Source organism: Lepisosteus platostomus, chromosome 6, assembly GCF_059453375.1.
Source record: "Lepisosteus platostomus isolate fLepPlt1 chromosome 6, fLepPlt1.hap1, whole genome shotgun sequence".
Lineage (NCBI taxonomy): Eukaryota > Metazoa > Chordata > Actinopteri > Semionotiformes > Lepisosteidae > Lepisosteus > Lepisosteus platostomus.
Window position 1 is genome coordinate 19,858,370 of NC_142616.1, and position 25,924 is coordinate 19,884,293.

The 25,924-nt window shown below is 41.0% G+C and overlaps 1 protein-coding gene across 4 annotated transcripts in view; it reads right to left on the reverse strand.

Moving 5' to 3' along the window:
* The window catches only part of pald1a (phosphatase domain containing paladin 1a), a 92,646-nt gene extending 67,018 nt beyond the window's left edge, over window positions 1–25,628 (reverse strand). The window contains exon 1 of one of the 4 annotated variants that reach the window (XM_088634641.1): window positions 25,430–25,628. Coding sequence is in view for 1 of the 4 variants with exons in the window: in XM_088634639.1 (XP_088490765.1) it covers window positions 11,132–11,139 (8 nt within the window). In the remaining 3 variants the exon portion in view is untranslated. Of the gene's footprint in view, window positions 1–2,860; window positions 3,004–11,032; window positions 11,350–25,429 lie in introns of those variants that run through there. The other 3 variants (XM_088634639.1, XM_088634640.1, XM_088634642.1) reach the window with 3 other exon arrangements.
* Between the last annotated feature and the right edge of the window lie 296 nt (window positions 25,629–25,924).

Here is a 25,924-nt window from a genome sequence, read left to right on the forward strand (position 1 = left end):
GTTTTGTGTGTTCACAACAGCCTCGCTGAAGTCCAGAAATGTTTCTGCCTGATAAACAGGGCCAGCATTTAAAAAAAAAAAGACATAAAACACTTGTGGTTGCTAAGTGGCCAGCATTCCAGCATGACTCATCGCGAAATTATATGACATAAAAGCAAATCAGGCCATATAAAAAAACAAGAGTAACTGCAATTACACATTTTCATAATAATATCTGGGGTTCACCTACACCAAAAATAACGGGCAATGTGTCATTCACTACCCCTTTTTTAAATATAACAAATTGAAGCTGAGGTTATGATTGTTGGCATAATTATAATAGACTATTTTCACTCATAATTTTGATAAATCAACATTATCAACCCCAACAAATCCTCCTCATTACAAGGCACAAATCTGTCTCAATCTCTTGCCTTTTGGAACACCATTAAAGTGAGAATCCCCTTTACAGCTTTAAAGGCTTTTTTCTGTAACAGCTCTCCCAGGTCAAGGTGAGGGGACATCAGGGCACCACTCCCCAGGACACCCAGGGGTCTGCAGGACCCTCTGGGGGCGGAACTTCTGGTATCAGAGCTAACAGGTTGTGGGTTCGAGTCCCTGCTGCCGATACTGCTGTGGTACCTTGACTGAAGTACTTGACTCCAGTGGCTCCTGCCCACCCAGCTGTGTAAGTGGGGGGCCTGCAGGGCTGGGGGGTCATTCCTGTGACGGACCAGGGGGGAGTCACATGCCCTCTAGAACTCTTAGTGCTACACAATCCAGTCCAGGATGAGATGTGGCCTATTTTAATGTCATTTTATTGAATATATATTATTATATTATTGAAGTGGCTCATGTGATCATTTTCCAATACCAAGTCCCTGATTTTGGGTAAAGTGTCAATGCCAAATTCTGACCAAAATCACAAGTGCCTCATGCAGCAAGCTGTACACACACAGATAACATGCTGAATGAAACTAAGCAGGTTTTCCCAAATCAGAAAACAGGTCTGAATGAAAATAAATGTATCAACAGTCCCTGATGAAACTGGGAAACAAAACACAACAGCGGAGTATATTTTATTGGGGAGTAGATTTTCAGAATGAGGTTGCGGACAGCACAGAACTGTCGATAACTTTGCAATGAGTGTGAGGACCACAAAAAGGCTGCACCCCATACGTACGCTTTGTAAAACATATTTTTTGTATTCTGCAACAGACAATGGTTGCCTGACATGCACACCCACACGCAAAAATGCACATACATAAGCACAATTGCCACACACGCACAAATATTGCACCTTAGATGGACCTCCATCTCCTTGGAAATTGCTCTGTCCTGAAACATCCTCCGAAGAGTCAATCAAGGGGATCCTCAGAAATGCCATTTAAATGTGTTCCTGAAGCCAGGAGCACTTTCCTGGTCCAGTAAGTTGCTTTTAAAAACTCACATGGGCACGAAAAATGCCCAGAACTGAACCACTGGGACCTTTTGTGCTGTTGGACTCTCTGATGTTTTCTCGTTACGAAAAAAAACAGGATTCATTACAATAATTTACAAATAAAATGAGATTGCATGAAGCCAAAATAATATGCCAACCTAATATTTTGGACAGAAAAAACTGTCTGCTCACCAGGAGACAACAAGAGAGACATTTCTGTTCAATTTCCCTAATGTGTTCTCCCAGTGAGAGGGATTATTTAGACTTCCATATACTCACAAGGGGCTCAGTCCATGTTCAAGCATCTCACAACTTTACTCCATGATTCTCACTGTCACGAAAGCTGAGTTTTATTTGCTAGCAGGGAAATAAGTAGTAGTGCGAGTTTGTGATTCGGCATTCGTTGATTTCTCATGAAAGGGAAATACACTGATTTATGCTCTGAAAAGGGGGGAGATGGTATGCTGGCTATGAAGGTACACTGAAATTCTTTACTCATGCAACAGCTATAGTGGAGAGCATGTCCCCAGCAGGTCTCTGATCACTGTACAGCATCAATTCCCCCAATCACCTCTTTCCTAAGCAACATCTGAGGGAGGATATGGTGAGCAATGCAAATAAAGTCAAAAGAGAAAAGGGAAATAAACCAGCTTGGGATGAAAAGTAAAACCCTGTAGATTACTTTCTCTAACTGTGCTTCTGCACTGGAAAATTTTTGAAAAATGTTACATAATGACACTGCATTACAAATAAAACAATGGCATGGGGGATATTCAAGGAATCCTTTTCTTTGGTTCTGACAATTCTTATGTACTTACATCGGACCTCAAACTTTAAAATCACGAGTAGTGATAATTAGTCTGAAATTGCTCATTTTCAATACTACTCCTCAAGTACAGGTACAATTAAAGCAGAACTAAAAAAAACATCTGTCCCAATGCTGTTGCCTTTTCTGTTTGTTTTAGTGTTGTGTAAGATCACTCAAATATGTACACCAACATTTATCACAGTGCTCACAGACAACCTGTCTGACAAACAAAGTAAGCCGATGAGACCAAACTACAGCAAACACCTACACTGATCAAAACTGTTTGTTCTCAAAAGACATTTCTACCACCTACGAGCACAATGACCTAGACAAAAATATGGTAGCTGTTTCACACATAGTTTCCATTGCAGTAGGCCAGTCTTGAACCAAGACATTTTTCCAGTGGACTGAAGGAAGTTTCCAGTAAAATGCAGTCCTAGAAAAAAATTAAGAGATCTCAGAATTTCAAGACTATCCATATGTTCTACTGTAAACTTACAGTTTAAAGTTTCCACAACAGCAGACAACCTTCCTCTGGCTACAGCAGGAGGACTTAGATGAAATACGTGATATTTTAAATAAATTAAATGCAAGCTTTGTTGCAGCAAGGTGTTTTTAAAAGCCATACTAACCTGTTTGATGCGCCACAATGTCTGTTTTACACTTTAGAAAATGGAATATAGGCAGATTTTCTAACAGTGTTTTATCCATTAGTTAGTACATGAGAAAGCTGATGAAGCCACACGACAGCCAGCACAGCCCCTGTCAGACACTGCCTATTTAAATTCCAGCAGCGTTCTAACTTTGCTGTACAGAGCTTCAGACAAAAGGATCTAAATTCAGACAGGAAGACGCTTGCAGCTGCAGGATGCATCTGTCGCCGACTGTACTAATAAGAGGAAGGATGCTGAAGCTCCTTATTCTGAGCAACGTGTTTATTTCTGTGTGGTGTATTATCCAAACAGATTTCTGGGATTTGAAGGAAAATTCAAACGCTGGTAATATTCGAGGACGGGAAAAAAATGAAAAAGTTAACACTTTGTTCAGAAGTTTAATAAAACCACCGTATGATAAACACTGCATTATAACAGTACACCTACAGCATGTAGAGTTTATATGGACAAAATACTCTCTTGCCTTCAATAAAAGCAGTGGATGATTATGGCAACAACATTTGATCATAATCATGTTTCCTATCGTTAATTTTTCTAGAAATAATGAAAAACGTGCTTTAACTTCCTATACGTTTGAGCAGTTAGAAGGGAAAAATGGAAGAAATACAGTTAACAAGATAAATAATGCACCGTTTTTTTTAACTGTCATGTCACCCAATTCAACTGCAGCAAAAGCTTTCCCTGTATGAAGTATCTGCACTGAAAATTTTCAATTAAGCTTCTCAGGAGCCTCTGTGACTCTGTTGACTGATGGTCTTTGTGGCAAATGAAAGCAACGATAAGGACACGTTCCACAGTACTCTTTAAATCCACAGTGGCTCAAAGGCTTTTTGCTTCAGAAGAAACACCAGAAGTGATTCCTTTGGCCAGTGTCCTACAGCATCAAGAGTCCTTACTGAGAATACATTGACACAAATATCACAGTAGCTTGTCAAACATTCAGCCCCATCACCTCTGTCTGGAAAGTTCTGGGTGAGTGCTCTCTTTAATGCCACTGGGACCACTGCTCTCCTTATAATATGAGGTTTTTAAGTCTGTCTAGAATATATTGAACAAGAACTATTTCTTACCAAGCCTGTTACATTCACGGCACCTGATTGCAAAACCTACTGACCCACTGACCCACTCCCACGCGATCAGTGAAAGTGGAGAGCAGCACAGTATATTGCACAGGATCGCGGAGTCAGGGCAGGTGCTGACCAGGTGTTTCCCATGTCACTCTTCTCAGATCTGAGAAACCAAGACATACACTGCTAAAGGGACAGAAGACAACTGCAGGGGAAGGCAGTAAGATGCCACTGGAGGAACATATAAGTGCAGAGTGACAGAACAATTGACATTAGACTGGTCCTACACAAGAGGAGGCAATTTGGCCCGTCCATCCTGTTCCATTGTAATAGCCTACTGATCTGAGGATCTCATCCACCTCTTTCAGCTCCAGCAACATGGCTGGCTGGTGTATCAGAGCAGCCCTCGTTCTACGCTCTCTGTAGCGGGTGGAGCTGCGGGTGTGAGGCTTGGAGACAACTTTAGAGAGAAAAGAAGGACAGGCATTTGCACAAGGAGAGCTCGGGCATGCAGTTTAAGATAGCACACAGTGCTGCTGTGCACTGTAACAAGCATATCCAAACTGGTGTTGAGAATGTGGTGTGGTGCTGCCAGCTGGTGTCAATACCGTTCACAGCGTAACGGTTCAGGACTCGTCAACCTTCATCCTTAATGAAGAACACGTCTGTCAGTCAAATTTCTCTGAAGTTTGTAGTTAAAAAAGGGAATATCAGCAGGCCATTTTCAAACATTAAAAATTCCCAAAGATATGCAGATGGCCCCTGGACTGGAGTCTAAATTAAGAAAGACATTACATTCAAATTAAGTTTTTTTTAACCTTTCCGCTCACAAAATAGATTTCATTATCAACATTTTCATCCATAACATTTCTGCCCTGAGGTAAAAACATTATCCACATGTTGGGTGACACCACAGTACTACAGTTAGAAACAGTTTAAAAAGCACCGTCTTATCACAGGACACAGTCTCTGCAGGCAGTTAAGTTACAAATGGTGAATCTACAGTACAGGAAGTGGTTGCGCACCTTGAGAGGAAGTGGCTATCAGGCAATCTGAAGCAAATCCCAGCAGCTAAGGCTCTCTTTCCCAAGAGGCAGCATCTGCACTTTCCAAGGTCAGAAGGCCGAATAAATGTGTTATAACACCGGACACAGCCAGCGCACAAGGCAGAAGAGTCCCACGCAAAGCCACGCGGATATTACTTCATAGCTCCAAACTGTGCGCCGTTTCCTCTTCGCAACCTTGTTGACTTTCTTTCTGTTAAACCACTTAGATGCTCAAACAGAACCATCTCCTCTCTGCAGACTCCTGCTCTGCCGCTTTTCCTGTAACATTCACATGTTCTTGGGTGGAGGGGCTGGGGAGGAGAGCGTTTGCAGATGTGGTCAGGTATGGCTGGTGATAAAAATAGATTAAAAGAAGAAAGCAAAAGACACTGAAGCAGGGTGCCCCGATTCACTGGAAGTACAGTAGCTCAGATACGTTTCCATTAACTGGCACAGCTTGTCTTTCCTCTCACATCTAGAGAGTCGCCAAATGATTGATGAGATTAAGTTTGATTTTACCCATCCTGAAAAGAGTTCATAAAACATGATAATATAAAAGCTACAGAAAATATCATTTATACTATATCCATTAGATGTAAACAGGGTGGCCTCAAATCCATTAGCATTATTGTGGTACTATAACACAAGAGAATATATGATAGAAGGATATTTCTCAACAAGTAACTACTAAATGCATTTACTAGACATATCACAAAATGTTGCATTCTCTCCATGTTTGCCTCTTAAAATACCAGACTAACATTTTGAAATTCCTATGACCACAGAAGCCCAGCACCTCATTGTTAAGAAACGACAAATGACAAAAATACGACAAGTTCAATTCTCAAAGGCAGACTTCCAGAGCTACGACACATAACAACTGAAAAACAATTCTGCACAACACAAAGGTTTGGAGAGTAAATGCAGGCTTCAATTGTGTTCACTGGCATCAGCATTAAAAAGGAACATCTTTCCAGAGGATATAACTGAAGTTGTGGGGTGAACACAGAGAACAAAGGGCCTCATTGTGCAGAGATGTACTTCTGTCATGTGTCCTGCAAACCATGTGATCTCAAGTTTGGGAGAATGGGTGGCCCATCCACCAGTGGAATCTTCAGGCTGGGGGTTCCAGACTGTTTGTCTAAAACCTCATCCAGCATCCTTCTGATCTGTGGCTCCCTGGACATCACTGACTATTGTGACAACAAGAACAAAGGTATTCACAAACCTGTTCCCCCTGAGCTCATACAGTCCTGTTGGATTCTACACGACCCGGGGCCCACTTCACAATTCAATTACTGAACCATTTTTGCATTTAGTGTTAAGTAAACAATTTTATCTTTTAATCCTGAGTTATTACATGTTTGATTTAGGAATACTGGTTTAAGTGCAAAGACTGTCCGACCTGACACTGTGAGACAGCTCTTAACCTTATTACAACCACAAAAGCATCTCATCCAACCAGCATTGTGACTCTGCAAATGTCTTAATAATAATAATTCATCGCATTTATATAACACTTCATCCATTGCTTAAATGCAGCTTCCAATCTGCACCAGCCCCACTGCAAAGTTGTCAGATTAGGCAAGCCCAGAGAGGAATATAGCCAGGACTCCAGGGTAGCACCCATTCAAACCTTTTTCAAACAGTGCACTGGGATCTTTACAGAGTAAATCTGTCAGGACCCCAGTTTAAGGTCTCATCCAGACACTAGAACTTCCTACATTACAGCATCTCTGATCGCCTTTCTGGGGCACCAGATTGGAAATTCTGGCCCAAAGCAACCATTTCTCTAGGCCTAGCCTTGCTTAGCTTCCAAGATCTCATCATTCAGGCTAGAAGGTGGTAATGCTGCTGTCATAATTCCAACATAAACAATTAGAAATGTAATATGTTTCTGCACATCCCAGGGACTGACAGGCCCAAAACAGGCTTTTCTGGTCTTGCTCTAAACAGTACTGTCAGCTGTGACTTGCAAATACTTCTTCCACACTATTCGATCCTCGGTACCCTTATTTTCCCACTCCCACTAGTGACATTACGGTGAAATCTGAGCTGCTGAAGACAAGCCTAATAAATCACAACCACAAACTGTATACACAGTGTCAAAGATACAAAGCCATCCTAATGCTTGTAGACCAATACTTCTGAAGCAGGCAAAGACATCAGAAATTGCAAACCAGCAGTAGGGTTACTGTTATTCAACTGAATTCTTCATGACCATGTATCTAAAGCATTAACAACCCCTTCGGCATGTACCTCTCTTTTTGCACTAACCACATTCAATACATGGCCTAATTTGTCTCTGGCAGCAGTTGCACAAAAGGTAAAAGGGATGTCTATGACATTGAGTAAAACATACTTTGATTGCACAAGCATGCATCTCTGATTCACAGTGACTGAGAAAATCCTCGACAATGCCATTTGTCCAAACTCAATGAACACTCAAATGACAGAAAAGGACAAATAAACCACTAGGAATCGCAATGCAGTTAAATAGTACGGTGTGGTAACACATATTGCCATGACTTTGTCCCCTTTTATAAAAAAAGATCTACTAATATAGCAAGATCATTTCTTCTTTGGTGTGAGAAGTGAATGATTCCCTAGTTTCAGGGCTTCAATTACGAATCCCGCTGTTTACCTGTTATGTGACATTGCCTGTTAATGGTTGCCTAGAGCTAGCAGAGCAGCTCCACTCCACATTCACATGGTTACACAGCAGAAGCTGACTTTCATGTATTTCTGCGCTCAGTTGTAAGGAGGCACTTCAGACCGGAACAGGCCAAAGAACAAAACACAGAGCTGTAATGATGAAACTGCATTGTGTGACTGGAAAATACAGCTACTGTATGCACTCTACAATTCACCTCTACAATTCTCTGGTCCATAGCCACTATCACTTCACAATTAACAAGTAAATGTATTGGTGTTGCTGATTTGGAGCTTTATAACATTAATGCAATGGTTAAATGTTCATTAAATCTTGCCATTTGCCTTGAAAACTTTATAAAAAGTTTTAGATGAGTGAAGCTTCTATCCTTTCACAAAACAAATCCTCTGCTTAATAACAGGTTCACTTTTCCTTGATAATGTCTTTCGATTACTGTACAAAATAAATTAGTGGTAATTGTGTTATCAAAACAATTTACTGTGTTGGATACGCTCTACCATTTACAATGAGATCCCTTTTTTCATAATGGATCTTGGTTGTCTTTATAACGCATTCCCCAGGAATACAGATTTTTCATAAACAGAAAGAACATTGAGCAGCTGATTTCCCATAGATGGCACGAGTCCTGAGTATAATTGCTCAGTTGTTTAACAGTCCTTCCCCCACAAGAAGTATTCTCACACCAGAACTAACACTGGATTTTTATTCTCTTCACCAGCGAGAAGAAAACACTACGCAAAGTATCTTGAAAACGACCTGTTAAACACTGTTAAAAGTAGACTGCACATCTATTTTAAAAAAATCCCGTCTATAATTTGTTTTTATTTTGGGAAGCTGATTTTATCCCCTATGATTTACAGCCCAGTGTAATGCTGTTTAATTTGAAAAAGCCCCATGTCAAGCCACAATGCATTTCCAAACTGCACCAGTAAGCAGAAAAGAATATGATATTTTGCGAAGGGTTTTTGGAAAAATGCGCAGCTTGTGCGTGGTTTTTCGTTATTAAAGAAAGGGTTAGTGTTGACTGTTTCTGAGTTGTGTAAATAATACATATAACACCTACTTTAATTATAACTTAATTTAACTTAATTAACTTCAGAAAGAAGAACCAGTATTTAATCCTTTTAAGAGACCATTTTTTTTTAAATTACAAATACAATAAACTCAGCAGTGTGTTAATCCTTAGTGATTGGTCAAATATGCAAAACATCTGATTCTCTGCCCTGCCACGCTGAGCTTCTGGGGACCAGGAGGTTTGCCAAGGAGGCGATTACACAGCCAGGAAAGACGTGCTCATTCTGATAACTCCAAGCTAAAGTCAAGTCTAAACCTCGTTTCCATTACTGTTTTACATGATTCTCCTATTATACACTAGCTCAAATCTCCATATGCGTCATCTTGGACTATGGCGATGTGGTTTACTGAACAGCTTCTAAAGTCACTCTTGGGAAATGTGATGTCTTCTACCTTCCTGCCATAACGGTCACCAAATGTCACAGTCCTGCTGAAGACCTTTACCCTTAAGACACACCATCCTATCTGAAAGAGATATTGCAGCTCTCCGTCTCATCCTGAGGTAACGCAGTGTTGCAGTGGTTAGCAGTGCTGGGTTCAGTTCCTGGGGTTCTATCTGCGTGGAGTTTGTACGTTCGCCACGGGTTTCCTCCCAGAGTCAGGTGGGACAAAGACATACTGGGAGGTTAAATGGCTTCTGGTAAGGCTGACCCTGGTGCGTGTGTGTGTCTTGTGTGTGCCCTGTGAAGGATCCCATCCAGGATGTATCGCCTTGCATTCTGTGCTCGCCAGGATAGGCTCCAGCCTCCCCCCGAATTGGACAAAGCAGTTAGAAAATGGATGGCTGTACAATCCTGCAATCGACATTGTAGTACTTTTAACAAACTGAACCTTTCCAAACGGTAACAACTGAATTCGCTGTTGCCGAGGATGGGAACTGTAGAGTGAGACGACACTGTCCACCCTGGTACCTGAGGGCGCTTGCTTGCTTGCTTGTATAACTGAATATTTTTAAAAATCTGTTACTGGCTGCCCTTTTCTCTTTCTTCCTTTCTCTGGGTGGCCTCTGAGCAGGCTACCAGCCTGGCCAGGAGAAGACGGCGGGTCTGAAGTCAGCAGCGGACTGCGGTGCAAATGGACTCGTGGAGAGGTGGGAACGGGGGTCCTGAGATGAATGATAGTCACCTTCCCTCGATCCTCTCACACGCTTGGAACTGCTGCTCGGGAAAGTTAGAACTGGATATTTCATACGAGAGAGAAGAATGAGGAGGAGCTATGCCATTAAATGGAAATAAGAGGTTTGTGTACAAAATCGTACTATATAACTAGATACTAAGGAATGAATTTTCCCCAAAGTCACAGGAAGACTCTCGACCTACCCGTTTCCGATCATTCCCCTACCTCAAGACAAGTCTCAGCTGACACTAAGCTTGGGCTTCAGTACTGGCAACAGTGAAGAAAGGAGAATCTTACAGCTAGATGAGCTCCTAATATCACAGGAACACATTTTCCTTCTTAAAAGAGCCTTCCCTAGCCTTTCGTCTTGCAGGCGTTAACCCGCTGTTGTCAAAATGCACCTTAAAAGAGGAGCTAAAAAACAAACGTGACCCATGGACAGCAAACATTGTGAGAAAATCGCCCTCAGATGTCAGAGGTTCGAGGACCGTGGGTTTTTAATAATGATCTATCTCTGTGAAGGGGCAGGCAACAGAGGCTCCACGACATTCAAAACCCACTCCCCAAACTACTCCAGGTAACATCCCTTTATCAGGGGAGGAGAAGAGTGTGGAAAGGGCTTATTGAATTGCCAGGCATTTAAATTCAATCTGACTGGGAGATGTACAGATTGTGACAGCATTTCCAGGTCCAAAAACTCCTAAACCTGAACGCCCAGTAAAAGACCTACTACTCTTAAGCGTTCTGGGCCACACATAATGCGAAACACAAATCAAACCATTTTAAAACAAATAAAAGCAACAAGGTGCACAACCGTGTTTTTTTTCCCCAAAGATAAACACCAGAATAAAAGCAGATATCTAAGAACATTGGATTGATAGGAAGAATAACCCCTGAGAAAGTATAACTGCCCCAGCCCAACCTGGGCTCGTAAACTACAGCACACTAAAGAGCAGATTCTCTGGTCTTTAATCAGAGAACGGGAAGGTTTTGATCCAAATTCTACCAAGAAATATTCAGATGCAAAACAGAGTCAAAGTGTATCAAGTGCTGAAACACAAGGCATCAGTCTCTTTATTTCTGAGGTACCAACCGTGTAAACCAAGATGCACAGCAGAAAGAGAAGCAGTGAAATACAGAGCGGCTACACTACCTGTCTCACTGTTTTCCCAGATACCATCCAGATTTTAAGAGTTTGGAGAAGGAAGTAGAAAAAAAAAATTAAACAGCAGTTGTGCAGTCCAAGTCTTACTCAAGCATCCATCTTTACGGTCACTTGTCAGCTTTCTCCGCTCTGCGATTCCAGCACACTGAAGCTGCCTGACATCATTAGCAGTTCCTTACAAAGAGGGGGAGTCAATTATCATACCCCTTCAGCTGAATGGTTCCAGCTATTTCAGAGAGAGAGAGACACTCTGCTGACTGAAGCAGATCCGGACATCTCAGCAGCAGTTCGCTGTGTGCAGGAGGATGTGGGGGAGGACTCTGTGAGCCTTACCCAACAGCCACTCAGCATCCAATCACAAGCACAGCCTCCTGGCAACAGCCTGCCTAGCACACCCAAGCAAGGGCAGAGCCCGAACAAGCTCCTCGTGTGCTCTCTAAAAGGGCAGGCAGCTGAACACATCTAAAACCATGCTTTTCGCACATTCCGGCTTCATACACTTCAAAAGTTGAAGGCATGAGAGGGTTGTGTGTGACAGAGAGTCAGCTGACAGTCCCCGCTGCGTGACAGCCCACTTCGCAGAGCAATCTGAGGCCAGATTCCAGATTCACCCAGCACCTGAATGAACCTGAATGCCAATTACTGTATAAGACGTGAAGAAAAAAAGTGTGGCGATTGCATCACACTTCAAGAAGACGGATATTTTATAAATGCTCTCGCTTAAGAACACTCATGAGCAAGAAATACCATGGGGCTAAAAAATAAAGGAAGAAGATTATTGTTTTAAAATAAATTGGCTTGTTCAGCAAAGACCTATGCTAATTCTGTTACTCCTCCCCAGAGAGAGAACATTATCTAGTTATGTTTCAATTCTGACTAGGCTACATGTCTAACTTACTTACCTCTGTTGTCAGTTGAATAAATCAACCTTCTGTGTGCTGTGAAACTATTATCTATTGTCTTTCAGGATGGGGCTTTCTCTTTTTCTTCATAGTGTGGATGGCTTATAAAAATCAAGAGCTCTTCCTCTTCAAATATGCGAGCTGCTAGCCTGTTCAAGGTTAGGATCCTGACAAACACAATTTTCAAAGACATCTGTTCTCTAGTTTTAAATTACATTTGTTGACAATTTCTTGAAATACAAGAGAAACTATTTTTCATTATGTGTTTATTGTTGTATATAACCAGGTTAAAACGCTGAAGACTCTAGTCAGAAATCCCTGTGGTCTTCAATGTTTGTTAGTTTGAGTCAATTTGTGACACACCTATCAGACTTGTGTAAGCTCTGGGAGGAATGTATCCAACCACTCAACAATTATCATCAGAGTACCAATTAAACTATTTATTTCTCAATGCATCTACTGCCCCAACCAATATACCCACCTGTGCAGGTTCACTCAGGTTCACAGAAAACCACCTACGAACAGCAGATCTCTCATCACACCCAGGCCATAAAAGATGGAGCCCCCAGCCACGTGTAACCCAAGGTAAGCAAAGAAGCACCGGAACAGCGGAAGCCTCCAGTTCTTGATGAGACACATCCTTTAAAGCTTTTTGCAGGGGGCTGGGTATTCACAGGCTCCATGTCTGTGCAGAGCACAAGAATGTCTTTCTGCTGTGCACAGAAGAGGGTGCTGATAGGGGAAGTCAGCCAGTGGCAGAAGGAAGTGTTGTCTGACAAATTACATTCAAGCCTGCATGAACAGACTACAGAAATCATAGGTGGCAGAGGTCTTGGACAACTCTGCAACCCAAGGACTGCATTCCAACACTCCTGGCTGCTGGGACTGTTGTCATTCTGGCGTTTGTCTGTGTTAACAATTTGGTAACAAGGTTGTGGTCCCCTTATCCCATTGCTTGACAAAGCAAGCTTGTTTCACGCTGTCTGATGCTGATAAATGTCCATCACTTCCTCCCCAGGTATCTCTGCCATCCAATGGGGCTTCAACCTGAGTGTAGGCTGGGACCCGAGATCCAGACGTAATGAGCTCTGGTCTGGGTCATATTGCTCACCAGCTGTGACCGCGATCAGGACAGGCTCAGGCTCAGCAGTGGTAGGGCTGGATTCACTGGTCAGGGCTGGGGCAACCCAACCAGGACATTCCCTCATTTAGCTATGCAAGCGAGGGATACCACACGCCTACAATCACTAGATCGATAGCTTGAGGCATGTGTGGGGCTGGGAAGCCTGTCTGTGCTTTCACAGCAGGCGATTCCAAACTGGGTGGGCAAATAACATAGGCGGTGATCCTAAATTCTCAAAACATGGCTGCCCAGACTGCCCATGAGCTCCTTATTCCCCAGTTCCATCAGGGTTGTGAGTGGTGGTGTTACATGATGCCCCAAAAGCTGACCAGCACTTCCTTTGTTGATGCTGATGAGACAATGTAAACATCTGCAAAGCATGATGAGAGGCAAAGTGCAAAAACACAACCTGCAATCAGTCGGGAATATGACGTCCCTTGAATTTCCCAATTGTTTTAGCGATTTTGTTGTACAAAAGCCTTCAAATACTGAGCGGTGCAGTTCTGGATCATTTCTGCAGGCGCTGCGGTAAAAGTTAAACATGCTAATCCAAGGAAACATAGTAATTCTATAGGACATTAACAAAAAAAGAGACTTTAAGCTGGATCTCAAAGCCCCCGCACTCACAAGCACAGGATTTTTTTTTTTTAATAAAATGACATATTGGAAAATAAACTCATGAGTCAGCAGTGACTTTTAAGACTGTTGGGCACTGACCGGGTTGTAAAACATGAGAAGGCATACTGCATTTAAAAGTTTCATTACACTCTGAAATGATTTTATAGCATACTGCAAGGAAAAGTGATCTGCAATATGTTTCAGCACATGTGCTTGCTTATCTTAACCACCCACAGTTCGTTAGGCAAAACATTACCTTAAAGAGAAGCAAGACTAAGGATTTGTTTATGCTTCATGCAGAGAGTTTGCTGCAAACTGCAAAGTAACGCCACAACAGAGACTGTGAGAATCTGGACTAGTTCGATATTTGCAACCCAGTTCTGAAACGGACCGGAGCAAAGCCCCAGCTCCTGAAACTAAAGAGAAAGCGTCTGAGGGATTTTACAAGAGCCCTCAGCCACCACAACTGCTCCTTTGCTGAAAAATAAGCAAGGGAGGAGAGTTAGGAACATGGATCCGTTTCATCTGGAAGTTTCCGTAGCTCTGTCAATAAAAGGAATATCAACATATTGTCAATCTCAATACAGTTAAATCTCAATATATTGTCAAAAGTGATTACAGCTTTCTCTAAATCTTTTGTGGAAAGATTTCAGTAGTATGCTACAAAAGCCAGTAACGCATCATAGACAAATGTTTCATTTGCTCAGATAATGTATTTCCCCCTAGTTGTCGGCAAGAATTAAAAAAATGTGCTTTCATTTTTCATCTACAATGGGTATTTCCAATCTGAGCATGTCTGGCAATTGGTGTTTACATGATGTTTAACACTGCCACACCTGTTCCTTCCTTCCTGTAGATCTTCAAGGCATGTTCTTGAAAACTCTCTTGCAACCATATGAATCAGAGAAATCTCTGCCCAAAGCAAAATCTACACCCAGTCAATAGTAAACAATGCCCTGTTGCAAATGCAGCAGTTCCTGGGCCAAAGATCTCAAACTCTGGAGGCTCTAGTATCTCCTGGATTTTGTCCTAGCCTGTGCAGTCAATTAAACAATTAATTAGGTTCTGAGGCGTGTATAGAAATTTGCCTTCATTGTTGTTGGCTCCAAACATCTGCTTTACTAAAGTCACCTATACAACAACAAGGCCTGGTGAGAAGTATAACAATTACGTGGACAATTACACAATTAGACCAATTATGTAATGGAGAGAGTGGAAAGAACAGAATTCAGAAGAGGCTGGGGTCTCCAGGAGCTGAGCTCGAAGCCGAGTCAGCACGTCCATTGGTGAAGGATTTACTGATGGGTGGGGATTTTTAAATACCGCTGGAACCTTCAGAATGTCCGAGGTTTACAAGACTCCACAACGGTGAGCCTAATGGAAGCCCAATGAAGGCTAGGCAAAGAAATGACAGCAGCAGCTGCCTTTTCAATGAGTTACGGCCCTGCTGTTGCAGAGTTCGGCTTCAGGTTCTTGAAAAGACAGACTTTTTTTTTTTCCCCAAAAGATCTTAGTTACCAAAACTACAAATAAGAGTAACCATGTCATTGGTTCAATTAAGAGGATTCTCATCCTAAAAGGCTGAAGAGTTCTTAGATTTTAGTCCTAAATCATCTCTAATTTACTTAATTTAACAAATTACCTGTTTAACTGAGCACAATGGAATTGTTCCATTATCTTTAGAGACTGATTTAGAAAATGACTTAATAGTAACATACAAAACAGCTGGACTGGAACTCTCCAGGACCAGGGTAGGAGACCCCTGAATTAAGGTATGGAGCAATATTAATTGTTTTTTGGGGTTTTGGTTAGTTTTTAGAGTCCACAGGAGGATATATTTTCTTGTTCTGTTCAAAGTTGGGACCTATGCAATCTTCAGCACACATGTCCCATTAATATTAAGAGACAGATTCCATGTTCATACTCTGTATTTCTATCAGCCAGACATAGCAGAACATGTGAGGGATGCCATCTGTCTGTATGAGAAATTTTCATCAGCCTCACATCCTGCTAAAAGAGTTTCAGTGCTTATTTCTCTCCCTTAATTTACTGTGTTTAATGTTCTCTGGGGCAGCACACTGGCAACTCTGTTTATAACGTGCTCTCTGCACGGTGTAATGATTCTGAACATCAAAAACAGGACTGGAATGTAAATAAAGACCAAACAGGTGTGGATATGGCACATTTTTAGCAACTGAGATTAGTGCTTTATAAGCAATCTTCAGATTCCTTGGCAGATTCTGGTGGAAAAACAAGAAAGACTTATCTACCAGCAACTGTCTGTTTCTTTCCTCGTCAGCGAGCGAACACTTCTGGACAATCTCTCACTCGATGCAGAGCTACTCAATGCTTCAGTCTTTACCTTTTCGGCAAAGACTAAACCCAACAGAATTAAAATGTCTGTTTAATCTCATGCGACAGACAAATAGAAATCGAAGATAAAGTTGTTTTTCCATGGAGGGCAGGTCCTATTTTCCACAGCTCTTTAAACATTGTTTTTAATAACTGTTCTGGCAGTAACAGATGCTTTTAAAACGGGGGGGGGTTCAAAACAATCTGCAGTTTTGAATTCTGGGAATTGAACAATCATACATATTTAGATGAGTTTAAGAAATCAGACAACAGGAGTCATGAGTGACAAGGGACATGGGGCTGTTGCTGGGGCTGTCCTTCAGATGAAATGTTAAACCAAGGTCCAGACTACTTGTTGGTTAAAGATCCCAGGGCACATCTTGAAGGAGTAGGGGTGCCAATGTTCTGGCTAAATCCCACTCTGGGTCTGAACAAAGTTCCCCTTTTATTCAACGAGTGAAGCAGCTTCTTTCTCCTCCCTCTCGTCTGCTGGTGCAGAGGGGCTGATGCACATTACCCAGGTGGGGCTACACTAATGGGGGATGAAACAGATTCCCTTCTACACAATCAATCAATCACTCAAAGTTTATTGGGGAGGATAAAAATCACAAAATTAAGGTTACATAATAATCCATAATAATGCAATAGAAATTGAATAAAATCAAATCAAACAGATCTCAATATAAATAGAGCTGCTATGTGTCCATGGTGTATGCAATACATTATGTCCAAGTAGTGCAGTTATGCTGAATACAGTGAAAACTGTGTGTCCATGTAGCCATTACAGGTGATTTACTGAAGGAGCTGCAGGTTGGCAATTTAGCAGTCTTATTGCCTGGAGGTAGAAGCTGTTCAGTAATCTATTGGACTTGGACCGAATGCTTCAGTACCGTTTACTGGACGGTGGGAGAGAGACCTTTGGAATCTTTTGGAATGAAAGGAGCTATTTCAATGCACTTAAATATTTTATTATTTGGGTTTTTACTCAGATCATAATCTTAATAATTTGGTAAACCTTGTGAAAAACAAGCGGCCGAGCCCCTCTCCCAGTAAGCCCATGCCTGAGCAGCAGTTGACATTTCAGTTGTCTGGCTTTCACCTCCAAATTTATAACCACAGAACCCCGTTCTTCATGTAATGACAAAAACACGCAATGAATTCCCTAAAAAATAAATGTTTAATTAGGTACAATGTCTTTCAGAACATGTCAGAAAATATTAACCTCTGGGTAAACTCTCTAGTCTTTTATAATAGACCTGGTTTGTTTCCAGGGGTTTCCAAGCAACAAAACCTTCTCCATACACTCCCTTCACGTAGTTTGGTAAATACATAGGAAGGGATTTCAGGAAAGCCATCTCATCAGAACCTAAAGAGAATGCCAACTTGAAGGTTCACTCCATTCCTGTTTTACAAGCTCATCAAGGACTTTTTCTATACATTATGACTACAGACCAGACAGCTATAATTACACTGGCAATCTCATTTAATCGATACTCACTTCTCGCAGAGGTATTCTACACCTATAGTCCAAAAATGAGCCTCATGTTACAAAGCTTAAGTATGCTTTAAAAAAATTCAAGGCCCACAAGAGGATGTGGCTAAATGGAGATGTCTAGATTTTTTTTTCTTAATTAATGAGCTGGCTTGATGATAATCCTGCATCGTGAGAAGTAAATATATAAAGCCAGAATCCCAGATTTTGGGACATCTTTGCAGGTTTGTCTCTGGTCTTCAAAAAGCATCTCAGTTGTCATAGCAATTTCTAGTAGTTGTTTATTGAGTGGAAACATATGTACAAGATGTACAATGTGTTAATGCCTTGCGGAACCTTTCAATTGACAACATAGCTCTGCTAAGTACTTATCTTTTATCTTCTATCTTTCATATCTTTTCACTAATAGCTGTACCTGTTCCAACAATACATTTGACCGTATCAGCCCCAGCATTACTTATCAGCACTGGGTTTTGTTGAATGGCCTCGTGTGTCCCTGAAGCCGAACTGTAGGGCTTCTGCACAGCACGCATGACTAAAGCAACAATTTGCACTCTGCAATGAACAGAGACCGACTGGTGTTGCCATCTGAATACACACTGCCCAGCCACTGCACTGATGTGGAGTCACAGATTTAAAATATGCTTACAAAGAGGCAAAAGGTACATTTATTTATTCCACTTTACTCTTGCCTTAGGACAACAGTTTAGTTTGATGCTGCCCCCATCACAATAACAAGCAATGCAGGTCAAACTCTAGATTACAGATTCTCAGGAAGACTTAAAAATCAGTTTGAACCTCTTTAATGTTTTCTAAACACCCAGTTCACTGAGTTCTAAAAACATTGAACTTCCTGGACCTTTGTTTTCAACTTTATCCCAACTCGGCATACTACTAATATGCCCAATAAAAGACGTTGTACTTCTAAAACATCGCTGCTCAGACAGTAAACTGAAATCTCTCTGTAGTTTTTATCTTTTTTCTCTCTGATGTTGCAACCCACCTGTCTTGCACTATAAAGACCTACCTACAGAAAAACCACAAGTAACTGCTAGTTCAAAGAGAGCAGAGAAAGTAATTACACATAGGTAATTCCCAGTAGAAGAGTATGGTTCAGTATGCAAAGTAGGCCTGTAATTAAAACATGTTATGTTACTTTTAAAGCACATTAATATAAGAAATCTGCTTATATCACTTTTCAATGATCCCTGAATCGCAAACAAGTGTGTGCCATCTAGTGGCAGATCACGAAATTGCACAGCTTTTAATCTCAAGTACAGTACCTACTGCCAAAGAAATGTGTAGCCTGAAAATTAAGCACATCAGCTTTTATTAAAGTACTGTTATTACAAAGAAATGCAAACACATCGCTGTGTTTGACTAGTTTTATTAAACAGAACTGACTATCCTTTGCCAAAGCAACTAGGCTGGGGCTGGTAAAAATACTGGACCTAGTAAACAGACAGAGCGGTAGCCCTGTGGCTAAGGATCTGCGCCTGTGGCTGGAAGGTTGCCAGTTCATATCCTGCAGCCAACAGAGGAATCCTACTCCACTGGGCCCCTGAGCAAGGCCCTTAACTCAAACTGCTCCAGGGATGCTGTACAATTTCTTAAGGGAGGCTTGCAATGCCCACTGCTTTGCTAAATTTGTCAGCCCTCCAGTTCACCACTTGTATGTGATAACGAATTGTGCCAACAGTACGGCACAGGATAACTCGTCTGATGTGTCTATTGTGATGAAAAGAAGACTGGGAACAGCAGGGTACAAATATACTTTACAAACCCTAGATTTCAGGTTGCATATGTTATTGATCTTAAAAACTAGTAAATACTCCCTAAACCTTTTAGAAGTGTAATAATTTCATGAAAACTACAAACTATATATTATAAAGAAATGAATAGCTTTGAAAAGAAAAAAGAGCTAGTTGTGAGTCTGACTTCTAATCCACTATAAGTAATTCAGTTACTGCCTTCTCTGTGCACTTAAATTTTATTATTGAATCAGGGAATATGGGAACTGTTCATAATGCATGGTAACTTCCACTAACTTCACTAGCTTTACCATTTGCCATATAGCTTAACATAATTAATTAATTGCTTACAGTGCTTTACAGGTAATGGGGACTCCCCTCCACCACCACCAACCTGCAGCATCCACCTAAGCAATGCAGAGTCACATGCATTAGATCTCAATGAGCATGTCTTTAACTAGACCAGGAGATGTTTAGGCTTGCCCAGCATGGTGGGATGGGCAGTTAGCTGTACTGCCTCACAGCTCCTGGGTTCTGTGTGGAGTTTGCATGTCCTCCCCATTTTCAACTTGGTTTTCACTTCCCGTCTCCTCTGACCTCCCATTGACATTCCGGCTGGGGGTAACAGGCATCTCTTCTTAATATTTGTCCTTGTATGAGTTTGCCCTCTGACTCCAGGCTGCTACAACTCTGATAATTGATGCGGTTATTTGTGGCAGCGAGGGTACATGCGCTGTGATCTGTTATCTACCTTCACTTTCAAGCCAGACTCAAACAATGTGATATTGCAGCTTTCACCATGCTATCTAAATGAATAGCAAACCTAACAAGGAATGCATGATTCACTGGCAGGCTTGCTAAAATGAAAGAACAAGAAGACACTGGATTTAATTACCAGCTCAGCTTGGAAATCCCTTTTTAACCTAAAGCAAGCAAGTCATGCTTCTTTCCAGATACCCTATTGCACCCCAGCTGAAATTACAATTGAGCCGTCAATAAGAAAAATGTTCCCACTGCTTTCCCCACAATCCTCATGAGGGACTGCAGGGCTAAGCCACATGATCAATCATGGTTTGATCTGCCAGTTGTAGACTATCATCCTAGAAAGCCTCACTGACGGCAGCCATGAACGAGGCATATTCTTCTGTTTATACAGATCCATTTTGATTGCTACTTTTTTACTTATCATTTAACACACAGGCTTCCCCTTAAATTGATTCAAGCTTCTGCCCAGTTTTAGATCTCATAAAACGGTCAATCAAAGTGACACCAGAACAGAATTTACCCCACAGTGCTGAACATAATACACATATAAGATCAGAAAAAAGGAAAAGCCCATAGTGTAAACCAAAGGGGAAATGTTAGCACATATCGGCAAATCATTTTGTTATTCTGTTTTTCAAACCGGCCTCCTTCAACCCTTCTTTTCCCACTGCTAAATTATTCTCCGCAAGCTTTCTCATACTTGATATACAGTATCACCTGCCACAGGAACAGTCAATCATTGATAAAAAAAATATATAATCGATTTATGTGATTTAGGATATGCTGTAGTTAGTAAACTAGTCACGTCTGCAGTTAAAAAATTAGGAGGATTTGCAGACACTGCAGAAGCTGCAAAGGAGGATCAAAAAGAGACTCGAAATTAATGACTGAGTAACTGAATGGCAAATGATATTTTATGTAGATGATGCATGCAGGTAGCAAAAATATAAACAAGAAATAAAAGCACTGAACATCGCCAAGAACGACTAAAGTGTTTCTGCTGACACAACCAAGTTTAACCTTGGACATTAAAGAACCCACAGCACTAAAAAGTCAAGTGTCAGTTTAAAATCCACTCTGGAGTGGCACACTCTGGCCTCTCTAAAGTTTCCCCTTAGTTCAAAACGATGAAGCCATTTCCACCTTCCCCACCTAATCAACTAAATGAGAGGTCAAAATAACAAGGTGACAAAAAGCACCGTCACCAACAAAGAGCTCAGGACTCAGCAATATTTCAGGAATAAAAGAATTCATTTACATTATTTAAAGTGTGGAAGTGCAGTGGGGATTAACAATTTCCTTCGTCTGTTGCCAGTACGCATTGTAAGGGGCACAGAGGGCAGATGGGAATGGTGTAGGTTCCCAAGAGAGGGGGTGTGTCACACACTTCACAATGCTCTTGGCCTTCTTTAGAACCTGCTGTAGAAAGCATTCGAGTTGATCAGATTTCCCCCAAGTTTTTGTTTCTCCTGTTCACTATTTCCCCCAACCTGTTACAATTAGCATTACTGATGTTACCAAACCATAAGATAAGATGGGATAAGATGGGATGTTAAGACACTGTTAAGAAATCTTTGTACAAAAGTGTTAAAATAGTTTTGCATACTTTAAAATACTATGCTTTCTTAGAAAAAAAGTCACTGTTGATCCTTTTATAATGATCTCAACAATATTTGTCCCATTTTAAAATGATATCCATGACCAGTCCCAATTCCTTGTAATAGTAATCTGTTGTGATGGGGTTTTGCCAGCTCTGAACAGCTGCAGGGTCACCCGGGCACGGTCTGCTGTATGTAGTGCTTTCAGATAGTTCTTTGTGTAGTAATTTGCACTGTATCTCTTCAGTTGTACTTTGTTTGTGTATGTTTTAACCAAAAAACTTTTTATGCATTAATAGTTCAAGTTGGTAGCTGTGTCAGCATGTGTAGGCTGCAAAGGAACAAGTAAAGCTGAAAAGAGAAAATAAACCTTTACTTGTTCCTTTGCAATTTATGCATTATATACTTGTATAAATATGTATAGAAATACATTTATGAATCTAGTGATTTATTCAACTACCCAATATACTCATGTCGTTGATGAACCACTGAAGGGTAAATAAATGTTGATTAGGCTGGGAAGAGGCAGGTTTACCTCAAGACTGGTCAGCATTTGTGAATTAAAATGTGATAAAAACCTATACAAAGAAGTAGTAAATATAGGAACAAATAATAGGTTTATTCCACGCTGAAAAGAGAAGAAACACAACGTTTCGGCTGTGGAGCCTTCTTCAGGTGTCTTCAGGTGTTTCTTTTCAGCGTGAAATAAACCCTTACTTGTTCCTTTGAAGCCTACACATGCCGACGCAGTTCCCTACTTGAAGCAGTACACATACAGTATATCAGTAAAATAAATAAGAGTTCATGTCATGTTCATGTCAAAGGTTCGGGAGGGATATCAGCGGCCAAGTTCAATTTCGCCACAGCAGCTTTAACTCATAATTATCCCCGATTTCATTTACCAAGTTAAAAAAAAACCTCCACCTGCACAGCCACTCTCTCTGCAGGGGCCCCAGCCCCTCATCCTCTGCCCAGGAGACTGGCCGTCAGACAAGCGCATTGAGACAAACCTGACGGTGACTGCACATTCAACGACAAACGTTTTTTCCAATACACTTCCCCTCCCAAAGACCCAGTCCCTGGGTGTGGCCGCTCCTCAGACTTACGCGTACCTCGTAAATAAATTGAAAATAGATCCTGTAACGTTTCTTAGCCATCTGGCAGTTCAAAACGTTTTAGAAGCTTCTGGGCGGCATCCACACTTCACACTCTGTATCCCTTCATCACGGGGGGAAGGCAGGGCACTTGTTTGAAGATCAAGGGCGCAAGATTATTAACCTTAACGGCTCTGCTTAAACAAATCCAAATGACTTCCCGGTCGTGGTGGCCATCACCAGGTACAAGACTAATTGGGTGCTTGTCACCCCATCAGGAAGAGGAGATAGAAAACGATTGCCTTAATCAACAATCAGAAAAGCACTCCCACCCAAGGGCAAGCACAGGGAATTGTTGGGAGCCTCTGCCGCCATCAGGATACAACATTTCCATGAGCACGTGCTCCCAATCCTTGTCCTGTAGGCGCCCCCACACCTGCTGGTTTTCATTCCAGCACAGTTTAAACTATTTGATTGAAGACTTAATTGAACAGACAGGAGGCCTGACTGGAAGAGTGGCACCTTGGCTCCATGCAACTCAAATGTTTGTGATTTTATTTCCGTTATGGAATGTGACGGATAAAAGGCAACCTCCGAACTTGTTTGGAGCTGAAACCAGTCAAGCACTTTTAATAAGTTGTTATTCATTAAGGGATTGGTTGTGTAACTAAGAGCTTGGCTGGAAAAAAAAAACAGGAGGTCTGTGTTGCCCTCCAGGACCTGCACTGGAAACTGTATCATTTGAGGCAGACTGGCCCCACGGATGGGAGGTTTGTGACCGTTTCACCTCAACATAAAAAGAAAATACATGAACCTGTGTTTTCTCCTTCTGCATGGATTCCAGTTGCCGAAGACAAGGGTAATAACTACTCCGTGAAGAACTGACACTGTAGTGCCCACCATAAAAAGTCATCCAAAAGTAATTGTATCTCATCTTATGAATAAATCAGATCATAAACCTCACTCCTGTTACAACAATTAGAACTAGAGAATCATCTATTTACAAATAAGGTCCACATGGACTTGGATAGTCAACATGGATTCTAATGGATTTAGAAAGGGCACGTCTCTGTCATTTCGGGAATACTGTACTAATTAGTCCCAATTAATAATTAATGCAAAGAAAAGACGACATTCTTTTATCTCCACATCAGCAGGCAAAATGGGTCACCTACTGCTCCATGGAAGGATAAAACCACAGATAAACAGACCAAATTACAAACACACAACACTATGTATCTGAAGAACCTTAAATGTTTTATTGTATGGTTATTAGTTTGACAGTGGAAAAACTAAAAATAAATGTAGTTTTTCTTTGAGATCAAACTGTCTTTGTTTTTTTTTTTCTCTGAGGGACACTGGTTTAAGATACAAACTAAAAAAAATCCCTTGTATAGGAAATATCTTGCATTTTAAACCACTTACTCTCAAAGAAGTGCAATGAAATAGAAAAAGGGAAATACTCTATTAAATATTCTTCCCAAATCCCATTTCATTGTGTTCCTTCAGTATATGAGGAAGATGTAAAACTGAACTGAAAATGTGTTAAATGGAATGAATATAGTTTTCCTATTGCAGACAGTACATGTTTTTATTTACAGCCGTTTTAAGAGCATGTGGAAAGAGGGGAGCAACTTCTTTTTTATTTAAAAGTCTTCTGTAGTTCAAAGGATGTTCAAAGCATTAATGCTGAAGATCAACCTGAAGTGCCTGCTGTCACCTGTTAATCATCTTGCTTACCTTTGTGCCTTCCAATTTGCATAATCTCGCTATACAAAAGTCAAATGATTCGGTTCGTTATCCAGAACTGAATGAGAAGTGAAGAATCACGAAAATTTGTGCCAATGGTCTAAATGACGCCAGGCATGTTTCTGAAATTATACATTTCTAAAATGAACTGAGGCCAGTATATTGAAAAGCGTGCGTCACGTGTTCCAAATGTTTGCGATTTGTTTTTGTGTCTCAGCAAAGCCTGAATGCTCTGAAAAACTTCTCTGCCAAATGTTAAACACGCCTCCATCCATTTTCAGTCACCTTTTTTATCCTTAGTGTATCCTCTAAGTTATGGTACTGTATAATATAATATTTTACTGACATTTCACATTAATAAGCTAATATACAAAGGCTTGGTATTCTTCTACCTCCACAACTGTTGTTAAATGACGCTTTACAATTACAATACGCTGCGTCTTTGTGCGTGATCTTCGCATACATCAAAATGTATTTTTAAAACAAAACCAATAACAAATGCCGCGCATTCCGTGTTTTTTACGTAATGCTGTTTTCTTTCATTATTATATATCATCACTACTGTCTCATTTTTAAAAATCACCATTTGCGTGCGCAACACGACTTCTGCGTCGTTATATTTAAGAGTGTTGCGCTCATTTTCAAAATAATTTGAGTTTCTTCTGTGGATAACAAAACAACACATTCTAACTCTTTCAACACAAACAGAATACCAGATGAACACCAGTTTGTCTCAGCATCAGAAGCTAATAGTTAATTCCATACACTGTAGATTCACTGGTGATCCGAAACACGACCAGAACTATAAACCTACTCAACATTACTCTGGATCAGAACATTTATTTCGGCATTTTCTAGAGTAAATAAGACAGAAACTGCGATTTTGTATTCCTGAGATTGCATCGCAGGCTGTTGAAGTACATTCCTATAACTTCACTTACCATGTAGTTGGTGTTCCATAAACGCTACCTCTATATCCCAATGGCTTCGCAAGGCTGGTGTTCTTAAAATGAGAATTTCTGAGTCTTCATTAGTTTTTTCCTATTAGGAATGTTATTATTCATATCTTTTCGTTCATCTCCCACTTAGACTCCGGTGATCTTTTGTGGCAAAATACTCCAGGCAGACGCCACAGGCGCCCCCTTGAGCATGCGCACAACCGAGGAGGGAATAACTTTTTTAGTTTTTTTTCTTAAATATTAATACATTGAACTCAGCTCTGTTTTGTGCGGTTTTATATTTTTGTCAAGTCTTCAAGTGTGACCGCAACCACCCATACTGCAAATTTTGTTTCTATACCAGACAACGCGAACTGGTAGTGGCTTAAAATCGATTTAGGCCATTCAGTGGCCAGTTTAAGGATACCCATGGGTTTTCATTGGAGGAGGACGGGGAAAGAGCGTGAAACACTGCATCAATTGTTTTCGCCATCGCAT